The sequence below is a fragment of the Eurytemora carolleeae genome, unplaced genomic scaffold (assembly GCF_000591075.1).
Source record: "Eurytemora carolleeae unplaced genomic scaffold, Eaff_2.0 scaffold512, whole genome shotgun sequence".
Lineage (NCBI taxonomy): Eukaryota > Metazoa > Arthropoda > Copepoda > Calanoida > Temoridae > Eurytemora > Eurytemora carolleeae.
This window is the reverse complement of record NW_019396445.1, coordinates 185,027-198,268: the sequence shown is the minus strand read 5'-3', so window position 1 is coordinate 198,268 and position 13,242 is coordinate 185,027. Positions and strand designations below refer to the sequence as shown.

The following is a 13,242-nucleotide window of genomic DNA, read 5'->3' as shown; positions in this document are numbered from 1 at the left end:
TAGTAAACCCTGTCTACCCAGAATTTACCGGTTTATCTGAGAAACAATTTTCTAGAAGACATATTGGATTATCCACTCCTCCTTCTACTCTACTCATCATACAGGAGAAAATTGAACGAAATAATTTAGATTTTTGACACTTTTAAAAATAAATAATTTTTAAAATTTCATTTTATTGTTTTTAGATTTGAATATAAAAATATTCAAATATTTAAACGAACAGTTTTTATGTTAAATAAAAGATTTCTTAATTCTGAATAGGAGAAGATGGAAATAAATTAATCAGTGAATGGATAGTGGATTATAAAAAAACCTGATAACTGAAGTTATTCAAATATGTAAATATACATCAAAAAGTTTCCTAAAAGAAAGACTCGGTATCAGCTTTTTTACGCCAAAAAATTTTCCGTGCATAGTTTTCAAAGAAAGCTGCTGTTAGAAATGCATGAATTTCGTTATCTAAACGTTAATTAGAATTTGAAAAAGATGGCTACAAATGTCTGCATTATATTTTAAAAGAAAAATTAATCATTGTAGTAAATATCAAACCGAATAAAATTAGGGTACCATTGTGAATCTGGTTTGCCCTCTTTTAAGTTCTAATAGCAGGTAATTTGAAATTACGTTTATAGTCCCTATTGTGCGTTGACATGACGCGGCCCGCCCTACCATATGATTATACATGCTTTGCAGACGGTACTTCATTTGAATAAGAAATATTTGTCTGATGTACAATTACCGCGTATACAATAACCTATTCTGAATATTTCTTATACAATTGGAGTACCGTCTGCAAAGCATATGGTAGGGCAGGCCGCGTCAGGTGTATCTCCCTTCTATTTCATACTCCTTGGTATATACTGTATATTTCTCTCTTTACCTCTGTAAGTTCTAAACCAGACTCCGCCAAAAAGTGCAAATAACGGCGCTAGAGAATCTAGAATGTGCAAACCAAGCCTCCACTCCGCATGCAGACTTGCACAATTTCCCTCAGCAGCTGAGGTCAGGTTTTTTGAATACAGAAACAGAGAGGTGAAAACTTTTAATGAACGGATTCAGTTAACCCTATTCAGGATGATGTCTGGTTTACCCAAAATAGTCTGTATCTCCTTATTGTGATACATATCTATAACATCTGATAGACTTTAATAATATGCAAAAAAATGAAAATTTGCAAAATTTCAAATACTCATTGAAATTTCAAGTTATATTAAGCTATAAATGTGAAAAAAGTGAGCGAAGTACGATAAATTATATATTTTTAAAAAGCGCTTACCCATTCACATTCAAATCCGCAAAAATATTTGCAAAAACTAAAATTTTATTCAAGAAAAACTGAAAATGTGCAACTTTTTTAACTTTTAACGGCATCTGTTATACACAAAACAATGCAAAATTTCTTTGCAAAAATTGTGCAATCTGCTTCCTTTGGTTCAAGGCTTTCCAAAGAAATATAAAAAGTCAAAATCCAATGATCGGAAGTAGGTCAAAATAAACATAATTAGTCGGGTAAAGGTAAAATAAGGCATTAGGCAGTATGCATGAGGACTCAGGCAGTATGGTATAAAAGCCCCGCTTAAAACTTGAAGTGAGGGGCATTTGTTAGTTAGAAAAGTAAAAAAAATTTGAACATCTTCAGACCAATAACTTTTGAGCTTAGGGTTAAGTTTGTCAAGTTTGAATGGTTTTTTTTTTTGGGGGGGGGCTCAGCACTGGAAACCAAGGATTTCGCTGCTTGGAAGCTGTTTTATATTGAAAAATAGTATTAATTTTTCAGAAAAAAATATCTTTATTCGAATTAAAGAACTGTATTGGTCAGACATCTAACTGCTCTATACATAGAAGGTCACTTGACATGATACATTACGGTCTACATAAGGACAAAAAGACTTAATTCGACTTGCTGAAATTTTTTTGTATATAAAAAATTACAAACTTTTTGTGTTATGCCTAGTGAAACTTGTTAAGTTGTAAGTGGTTATGTGAATACCGTATACATTCTAGTTATTCAACAGGGACTAATTCATTGATAGAGTTCAACAAATTAATCTAAATAAAAGAAGAAGGAGGAGTGTAGGGCACTGCGATTTAATGGTCTCACGCTCTCAAGCAAAAATCGTTGAGAATTTTGCCAATAACTTCTAAAAAACCAAATCTAACAAGAAGTGCTTTACAGTGCTAAAATGTACATGTAAAGGGCTACAGAAAAGCATAAGTGAGTTAGAGCGGTAAAATCTAAGCTTAGGGCGTTGCGACACTTCAAAGTCAGCCCTGTCTTAAAAATTGATGAGACTGTTTATAAGGAGGCTGAATCTATGTGAGGGATAGGGGGGATATATTTGGTGTACCGTTCCGTTTTGTTGTCTATTCTGCATAGTATATTATACATATACAACTTCTCTAATAGCAGGAAAAAGTTGGTCTGCCAAATCACAACGATATATTTTCAATCTAGTTTTAAATGTCTGCAAATTGTTTATCTTTAATGTCAGTTCTCAGTTAATGCCGCAAAGCAAATGAAGGAGGTTTAGAGAATTTATATTTAATTTCAAAGAAGAAAACAAAGTAGTTTCTTCATTGTAAAGCTATGTGAATCGGGCAAATAAGTAACCCATAACATTAATGGTGACTTGAAATAACACCTAACTGTGCCTTGTTATTTTAATCTATTCATTTAATGGTTTACTGCAGCACACATAAGGTAAATACTGTAGAAAATTGATTTATTATGACAGTATTGGTGCAGAGAGCTGCAGAGAATATATTCTATAAAACCACTGCAGTACTATATCCCAGGTTGCAATCCTGGAGTATTTAGATTTATAAATATTAGGCTTTTAGGGCACCACGCGCCCATCTTCTTTTTTAATTGTGAACATGTTCTCTTTGAATAACAACTATAAAACAAAAGCAAAAAAAAAAATTCGCGGATTTTATCAAATTATTTTTGTGGATTTTCAAAATTTTAAAAAATCGATTTTTTAGCGGCAAATTTTTGAAAATTTGATAATTCACAAACCCTTCCCTGGATCACGCGAAGAAGAAAAATTGGGCCTGATCGTCGGTTCAGCTGGTTTGACGTTTATTGGATACATACACCCAAGCAAAGTATATATATAGGTAAAGGTGGACTTTTTCTTTAAACAAATAGGGGGGGGGTAGTTGTTGAAAGAGGAGGAGGAGTTGTTGAAGGATAAGGGGGAGTTGTTGAAAGAGGTAGAGGAGTTGTTGAAGGATAAGGGGGAGTTGTTGAAAGAGGAAGAGGAGTTGTTGAAGGATGAGGGGGAGTTTTTGAAAGAGGAAGAGGAGTTGTTGAAGGATGAGGGGGAGTTGTTGAAAGAGGAGGAGGAGTTGTTGAAGGATGAGGGGGAGTTGTTGAAAGAGGAAGAGGAGTTGTTGAAGGATAAGGGGGAGTAGTTGAAAGAGGAGGAGGAGTTGTTGAAGGATAAGGGGGAGTAGTTGAAAGAGGAGGAGGAGTTGTTGAAGGATAAGGGGGAGTTGTTAAAAGAGTAAGAGGAGTTGTTGAAGGATGAGGGGGAGTTGTTGAAAGAGGAGGAGGAGTTGTTGAAGTATAAGGGGGAGTTGTTAAAAGAGTAAGAGGAGTTGTTGAAAAATGAGGGGGAGTTGTTGAAAGAGGAGGAGGAGTTGTTGAAGGATAAGGGGGAGTAGTTGATGGATGAGGAGGCTTTGTTGAAGGAAGAGGGGGAATTGTTGAAGAAGGAGGGGTAATCGTTGAAGATGGTGGGTGACATATTTGTGATTTTTTTGGATTGTGATGACTTGAACATTTCCATTTACTGGAATAATCTTAAATCACTTGATGACAAAAATTGCGCCTCATCATAAACCTTAATATAAACATATTTCATTTTCTACCTTTTCATGTTTTTCATACAGCTTACAGTTCTACAGAACGGTTTTCATTTTTGATTTGGATAAAATGATAATTTAGAAATTGTAGGTTATTATATACAATAAGAGAATTGTGTATAAAAACAGAGTATACTTGAAAATCAAGATGATAAATGATTCTTTCCTTGCAAAACTTTTCTTCTTAATCTAACCCCTCTTCTCATTAATCTTCTTTCTTGCAGGTTGGCAGATTAAGGTTTCAACAAATCCTTTGTATTAAACCATTTACAAATTACATTTATTTACATTATTGTTGCTTATGTTTTTTCCCTTTGAATATAAAATAAATATGTAGAACCAAATGGAATGATCTTAGCTTGGTTTAAAATCATAACTTGAGTCTAGAACAATGTTTGTGGATCCCACTCAACAAAGTCGCGATATTTAAAGCTTTACAGCGCTTCATGACCTCTTTCCAACAGTAAACAATTCACGGTTAAAGCTTTTTATTGTTTTTAAACTTTACAGGATTTTTTATTTATTTTGATGCATTTTCAAACATTTTAAAATGTCCACTTTTTTTAAGTCAAAATTTTTAATTTCAAATTTGGCCTATTGGTTCAGCCGTTTCAACATTTATTGGATACAGACAGACAAATAGACATGCGAAGTATATGTTTTCTGAAGAATGCCAAGCATGAAACATAATTTCGATACAATAAAACTTCAAATCATGTTTTGAATACTTATTTTCTTATATATATTATATTTTGGATGAACAAGTAAGAAAAAAACTACAGTTTTACAGTAATATGATACTTTTTCTTTTTCAGACACTTTTTATACTTTGAACAAGCATATTCTTGAGAAGGAACTGATTTATACAATGAACAAGCATATTCTTGAGAAGGAACCAGACACTGATTTACACATTGAACAAGCATATTCTTGAGAAGAAACCATGAATTCACGAAATTGAAAGGAGGACAATCCATTGTTTTAAACCATTTATGAATAAAGCTAGGATCTGCAGACGTAATTTCAAGTTATAGAGCGGCATGTGAAATTCACAAGGATTCAAACTTTTGTATCAAAAATACATTCATGAAATTACAACCACAGTATCTACACATTTTTCCACATGGTGAATGTTGTTTATGGGTTTTATGCGAAAATGTGCAGTAAAAAAACCATAATGTTAAAATTGTATTAATGTTTAATTGTGTAGATAGATATATTAATTATAATTCAATTGCATGTATTTAATTATGATTCAAATACATGCACCTAGATGTGTAATTCAAACTTTGCAACTGCCATCTACCAAGGTTCATTAAATAGTTAATATAATTTAACCATAATCTACATTATCCCGAACAGAATTTTATGCAAACAAATAAAAGCCGACACTAGGTCATAAAAAGAAATTTAAGAAAAAATTGTGAGAACGTTGTTTTGTTTACATATTTTAGTGGCCATAGTTTAAAGGGATTTTAAACATCATTTCTAGTTATCTTCCAGTTGTAGAGCGGCACCAGGGTATCCTGTCTGATTAAGACTAAATTATAGATATCCATGTTTGTAGCTTTAAAAACTGATTATTTTCAATTGTGGGTTCTCTTGAGAAGTGACTTGAACATTTCAACCGCATAAAAACAAAGAAAACAGGTATATAACCCTCTCTAAATGGAGTGTTCCACGAAAATACAATTTGGCACTTGTTTTTAATGAAAAGTGAAGAAAATAAATGGCAAAATAATTGTGTTAATTTTTTAGACTTTTTTCTTGAAGAAATCCAACAGAAATGGAAAAAAACTTTGTATCTTTATTATTATTATTATTATTATTATTATTATTATTATTATTATGTTTATTATTACAATTATTACTATTATTATTATCATTATTATTATTAGTAGTAGTAGTAGTAGAAGTAGCAGTAGTAGAAGTAGTAGTAGTAGTAGTAGTAATAGTAAATGTAAAGAATTTTAAAAACTGATATATTTTTATTTGTTGTTTCTCTAAAAAAGGTGACTTGGTTGCAGAGGAATATAAACTGAAAATAACAAAGTTGATTTTGCAGTTTTTTTTTCTTGAAGAAATCCAACGGAATTGGAAATGAAAAGTTTTATATTTAAGTTTATGATGACCAAGAGACCAGAACACAACTACCAGAACAGTCGTTAAACTAAATATCCAGGATTTTTCACATGAAATTTTTATTCAATGCAATTGAATTTTAGTTTTTATAACTTGCGGATTTTTTGTGCTTTCAAATTTTATTTTATCAAAAAGATGAAAGAAACTGCGCTATGTTTGCGAAATAATATCTACGCACCTTTTCACTGGCTGGGGTCAACATTCATTTTGTTTAAAACTGATAAAAACGTTTAATTAATGATTATGTCTTTTGATTTTTAAAATATAATATTTGTTCATTAACACTGTAAATTATGTTGTAGACGTATATTATACACCGACCAAAATGTAAAATTTAATTTCTTATAACTGCAAAAAAAAACATTGTTAAATAAGTTTTCAATTCTGAGAAAAGATGAAAAGAAATAATAATTTGTTTCCAAAAATATTCTTTTCAACTTCAGTCTCTTTCAAGAAAATCCATTTTTGATCAAATTCATTTTTCGAACTCATAGAAAAGCCTAGATTTGTTCTGCATCTAACACAGGGTTGCCGTACAAAAGTACTTTAATAAGGACCCTACAGAAAGTCCACAGAAAGTCCACCAAGGTAAACAAAATCCGAAAAAAAATTCTATTTCAAATACGAAGAAAAGGGCGGCTTAAAACAACATTTGAATTGAAAAAGGGGTGTAAAGTACACTTTAAGCCTAGTATTTATTATAATCATGTCAAATGTACTTGAGTTTATTTATGATAAATTTTGGAATTGTCTAACATATAAGAAGATTATGAAAGAAATTGAATCTTTGCCACAAACTCTGACAGACTTAATGTCGCATCTGACCTTAGATATTTCAAACTATGAAATATGTTTTAAGTATAACAGACGTGTACACCATCAGATTACATTGAGTGTGTAGCAAAGATTAAATTTTCTATTCTGAAAAATTCATTCTAAAGGACACATAGTATTGTGTGTTTTTAAGTGAGTTTGTTTATATGTTTTTAAAATCAAAGGAATGTAAAAATTCGAATTTTCTTTAATTAACATTTGTTGTCACACTAACAAACTTAATTCAAACTAATTTATAGTTTAACTTTTACTTATGATTAAATTAAACTTCAAACCTCTGATGTTAAATTTAAATTAATTTTCTAGCATTTTTTTGCCTATTTAAACACTATTAAGGTGAATTCAAGTAACACCGGTGTCCTGCATGGAGCGGACTCTTGCAAGGGGCAGACTCGACTCCTAAAGTTTTAACCATTTTACCACAATGTTAGACATAAAAAGCAATGTAAAAACATTAAAAATTATTATTTGACTTATATTAAATACGTATTTAGTTCTTAAACGTATTTTAAAGGGGATAAATGTTATTTCCTCTTGAATGTCGTCTTCCTTTCAAATCATCAAACAATTAACATTTACTCAAGACATAGATAAATCTTTATGTGTTTTTCCAATCTAAATACATTAATAAAGATCGGAAAAAGTCTTAACATTGTGTTGAAATGGTTAAAACTTTAATGGGTGTCCGCCCCGTGCAAGAGTCCGCTCCATGCATGACACCTGGGTTCCAATTAAATAAGTTGCTCGCCCGGTTCACCTTGATGACCTTTAAACCTATAGTTGACATATAAATGCAAGGGAACTTTTATTAAGAGCTGTACTTTAAAATGATTAATTTTCAGAAAAAGAAGAATATCTTCCACTTTAATGCCATGTATAAAGGGTACCTTTGAAGCTCGAACATGCCACTCTGAAAATGGACTGTCACTTGAAAAAAGAAGAACTTATATTTTGTTAAAACTTTATCGTAATCTAATATTCTTTTTATGTCGTAAAAATCGTAAAAAATTTAGTTGTATACTTTATAGTTTTTTTTGCTAATTAATTTAATGAATTCTTTTTGTTATTCTTATTTACTCTTTAGTAACCTCTATATATATCTCTTAGAGTAAAAATGAATTGAGATTAATCAGTTTGATAACTTATAAATAAAGTAAAGTATAAGTAAAGTTGGTTCATGTTTAATAACCTCCATATATATCTCTTAGAGTATAAATGAATTGGGATTGATCAGTTCAATAGTTTATTTATAAAACACATCTGTGAAGGTTGGGTCATGTTTTAATAAGGTCCTTTTGATGCTTGAGAAAACTATTGTTCAGCTAAGGAAAGCATACTGGTCCTCTGGCTTTCCAGGATGGGCCTGAGCATGTTCAACTCCGCTAGTGCTCTTGATGGGCCTGTATTAGGCCTAAATACAATCCCCGAGTAATTCTCAATTCATCCTTTAAGTCAATAGTTCTCTGTCTAGTCCTTATATAATCCCGATAAACAGTCCTTAAGGCTTCCCTTGTAGCAAGACCATCATTTAGCTGCTCCTGGTCTGGATTCCCACTAGCAGCTCCTCTAGATTCGAATCTCTCATCCAGCTGCTCTAGTTCAGGAACTCTGGATTTAAATATCTCAAATAGATGCTCCAAGTCTGCTGTATGTATAAAATGCCTTATTTTTCACATTAGCTTTATGTGAGGTAAATAGAAGGTAGTTAATGTAGTAATAATTTAAATTTTAAAAATAAAGATGTGTATTGATTTGTATATAAATTGTAGAACTCAGGGTAGTGGGGAATTGAAAATAAATTCTTGAATAAATGTTGATAAAAAAGTTTCAACTTGTCGGTGGTAGTGAGNTCAACATTTATTCAATAATTTATTTTTCAATTCCCCACTACCCTCACTACCACCGACAAGTTGAAACTTTTTTATCAACATTTATTCAAGAATTTTATTTAAATTAAAAACTACCCTCACTTCCACTGATTTTTCAAAATCTTAATTTCAACATTTATTATTTTTTTTCATTTTCAAACTACAGTCACTTCCAAGACAAAAACTTAAGCAAGTCTTAAAGAAAAAAAAGAGGCAATTTAAAGATTTTTAAAGTTGAATTTCTTGCTAAATATATTTTTTTTTATCATGATTTTACAAAAAAATCTTATAGTTTTATAAGAAAAGTATCTGCTTACTACCATACATACCTATGTTAATAAAAAATTCACCTATTTTTGAGCAAAAAAAGGCATTTTATACGTTCACCCAAGTCTGAAGGTATCTGAGTAGCTGCCATAGCCTCATTCAGTTCTGATAGATTTAAAATTATGTGATTGTGATAGACCAAACCTCTGTAGAAAAAAAGGTAGATGTTAGTTCCACATTTATTGAAAATATATTTCGACCCTCGTCAGTTCTAACGATATAATAACCATCAAAATCGATAAAAAAAAAAAAATGTTGTAAAAAATCACAAGAAGATAAACAAACAAAAAAGATTATTCAAAATAAAAATGTGGGCTGTCAAATGGACATAAGGGAAACGAACTCAAATTATAAGATGGAAAAAAGATAATTTGCAAATATTCACTTCAGGGGCTTAAAGCTCAAACACTTCATTCCATGGTTCTGGAGTATGAACTCTCTAAGCAACTGCCTCAAACTCCTATATATCCTCTAGTGCTATATCTGGACTAGGAGTCCTGGGCTTCGAAGATCCAGATGATGAGATATCATCCTTCAGCCAGGGAAGCAGTCTTTCAATGATAACCTGTTTTGGTCCACATAAGCTTCCATATCTTCAGCTGATCCGCTGACTGCCTCTGTGGTAATCCTAGCTGCTCCTGGAGTTAGAGGGTTCTCCATGGGTCTGGGGAGGGAACTGGAGGAGTACCAGGTTTGGAAGTATCTCTCAGGAGTTCTTCTAACTCTAAATCTGAGTAAGCTTCCACGGCAGGGTTATGGGGAGCTGCTTGCAGAATGCAGCTACCTCCAACTCTGATACTATATCCTTTTATGTGTGTAGACCTCCTGGTTTCTCAATCATGTCTGAAGGACAATAGATCCCGTCCTAATAGATCCTGATCTAGAACTTTACTTCAAACTCTAGAACCTTACCCTAATTCAGAACTCTAGATTTTTTTTTTTCTAAAACTCTACTATTTAAATTTTTAATTTACGTATATTATAAATTCTTGTTTCTAAGAGACATTATGCAAATTTGATCTTTTCTTCATAATTTTACATTCATTTTCTTCCTATTTCTTCCACTTTTCCTTTTTCAACCTCCCCCCCCCCATTCATTCTCCTTTAAACTTTACGTTAGATCTTTCCAAGAAATAAAGGTAACAGGAACATTCTGCCTGTCACGCTCAGTTTCTCCACATCATAGAAACTACCAAAAAAAGTGTTCTCAAAAACTGTTCTTTAAAATAAATGAAATGATACAGCTTCCCTTTTTTTGTGGCTTTTAGTTTGAAAACACCGAAAAATTAAGTTGCAAAGCTATTTAGATTTCAAAATTTTGACGAAATCCACCAATTAAAAAAAATTCTGCAAAACTTGTTAACTTTATCAATTTATTTATTTTTAATTTTTTATCAAGTCACATTTTAAGGTTAATGAATTCACTTTATTAAACGCACAGGGTAGATTACAGAACTGAGCCCGCGATTTAAAAATTTCGACTAGAGCCGTATTTCCTTATACCCTACTGTAAGACCATTCTTTGACCAAAATCTAACGACAGCTTGTGTCACGGGATTGACAGATCTTCGGCTTGACTGAAGGAGTTAGGCCGAATGAAAATAAAACCGACCTTGGTTGGTTTTAGTAGAGAATATAAGGCTCAATGTTGCGTCTTGTTCTCATAAAAACCCGGAATGCGCCGATTTCTTCCATGAAAATCCACCAAAAAGAAAATTAGTTTGGTTTGTGGAAAATAAGATGCAGCTTGAATCCAAAAGCTCAAGACGTAAATAAGGCCCTGGGCCCTGGGCCTTATTTACGTCGTTAACGATCGTTAACGAAACGACGAATTTTATAAAAACGAGCGTTTTGAAGAACGATCGTTTTCAAAACGACCATTTTTAAAAAACGAACTTTTTAAAAAAAACGATCGTTTCGTTTTCGATTTTTCGTCGTCGTTTTCATAACGAAACGATCGTTTTTCTTAAAAATGAAAACGTTAACATCCCTACCCAACGACAGCTAAAACCCAAGCTATATTTTCTCGTGTTTTTAAAATCGAGGGCTCTTTTTGAGCAGTGAAAATTATAAAAAGCTAAGAACTTTAAAAATCATCTAGATTTGTCCTATTTAGATATATTAGCACATGAACATACATTGCACCATTAGTGATATTATTTTGCTCTTTAGGCATTTTTTACTCTTGACATCGGTTTAGACAAAGACTATTTAGTAACTTCTTGTAAGAGTAATTCTTGAATATGCCTCTTCTTTATAGGAAAAGATAATACTTAACTCCCCCGGAAAGAATCTCTCTTCCCAACCCATGAACTACTGTTGCTGAGGCGGACTTTTATAATCCCGCAAAAAGGAAAATTTGCCAACCTTTTGCAGAAACTCATGCAAGAATTTTCTGCAAATTTCTCAAATGTCATTTTGTTGAAAAGACTCAAGTTTCTAAAGATTCAAATAAAAAGAATTCCCACAAGAGGACGGATTCGGAGAATAAAATTATTTTGGGAGTTTACAGGGTGGTTCACTTAACATGACTGATGATAGTTAAGAAAGTATTTATCAAACTTGAAAATAATATTTTAAAAGCTATCCTCTCACTTTCTACCGTTAAACAAAAACCTCTTTTTCCATTAAACTAAAAATTCCCACCAAAATGGTTTTGGCCTTTTAGATGTTCCACAAAAATCTAATAAGCTTTACACATTTTAATATTGTTTTTTCTAAACACCAGGCTTTTAGTGCGCTTCGCGCCCATCTTCTATTTAAATTGTGAACATGTTCTTTTTGTTTACATTTTCAAGAATTTAAATTTCAAAAAAATAAAAACCTTTAAAACACATTTTAAAAATTTTTATCATTCATAAACCTACCCTGCGGTCACGTGATGTCCCACAAAAAATTTGGGCCCGCTCGGTTCAGCCGTTTTGACGTTTATTGGATACAAGCAAACAAACAGACACCCTAACAAAGAGACACACCAAATTCATATATAGATTTGGTTTCCTTATTCACTTTACAAAATTTAAACCCAGAGAGAAAAGTATATATGCAAAAATCGGTTTGGTTTGGTTTTCCTTAGACAATTTTTCATTTGCATTTGTCGAAAAGCGCAAACTCAGTAATTATAGATCTTTAAAACGTTTTATATGTCTGAAATGAATTCTAAAAATTTCTGTGCAATACTGCAATCTCAGTTTATCCACCACACATTGCCGGAGACTCCCTTTAAATGTCCTCAAATTTGCAGATACAATTGCTTAAAGTACAAAAAAGTACTGCAATCTCAGTATAACCACCATACATCGCCGGTCACTCCCTTTAAATGTCCTCAAATTTTCTGATACAATTGCTTAAAGTACAAAAAAGTACTGCAAATTGCAATCTCAGTTTAACCACCATACAGTGCCGGTCACTCCCTTTAAGTGTCTTCAAATTTTCAGATAAAAATTGCTTAAAGTACAAAAAAGAAGAAAGCTATAGTAAAAGTCAGCTCAAGATGAAAAAAAATTATTTCGGTCCTGTTCATTCTATTTCAATGAATTAAAAAAGGAAAACAGTGAAATATTTAGGTTTATTACAAAATGTGCAAAATCAATCTCTGGCATTAAAAATGTATAGTTTCCCCTGGACCCTGAACTCTCTCCATTTGTTTTCCTTGGGCTCTGGACCAACTAATTCCCTGGGAATTTTAAAATAAGAAGACGACTGTGACATGCAAATTACTCGTAAAAATCAACAGTAGGCAATTATTTTTTCCCCCTTTCCTACTATCCTTACTTTCTCCACTTTAAATTTTTTGTGTATGGCTTATCATTGCATACAGCTCTTATCATTGCATACAGCTCTTACAGCTCTTATCGGCTAAATAAGAGCTCCTCCTGGCATACTGCAATTTTATGTAAGTATATAATAGCTTTAAAAATGTTTATCATTAGTCGAAATAAAGTTTAAATTGTAAGATTTTAATAAAATATGCAGCAAATGTGTAGTGTGCTGTGTGCAGTTGTGCACTGAGCTGAAAACTTTAGAATTGGATACCCTTAATCCTGATCGCTTAATCTGAATATCCATTGTGGAAACTTTTAATTTTCTTTCTAATCCGCTTTTGTTGGTTATTAAATTTTCTACTACATGTAATAAAGATACGTTTGATTACAAAATACAGATATGATGCTATATCGATTGGACTAATATTTTATTCATA

General features: G+C 32.1%; 1 protein-coding gene across 1 annotated transcript; it reads left to right on the top strand.

The window, feature by feature from the left end:
* Nucleotides 1–942: 942 nt before the first annotated feature.
* Nucleotides 943–3,417, top strand: LOC111703438 (putative golgin subfamily A member 6-like protein 3). Its single transcript, XM_023475375.1, has 2 exons — nt 943–1,032; nt 3,163–3,417. Exons 1-2 carry the CDS (start codon nt 943–945, stop codon nt 3,415–3,417), a joined length of 345 nt encoding a protein of 114 aa, XP_023331143.1.
* The last annotated feature ends 9,825 nt before the right edge of the window (nt 3,418–13,242 follow it).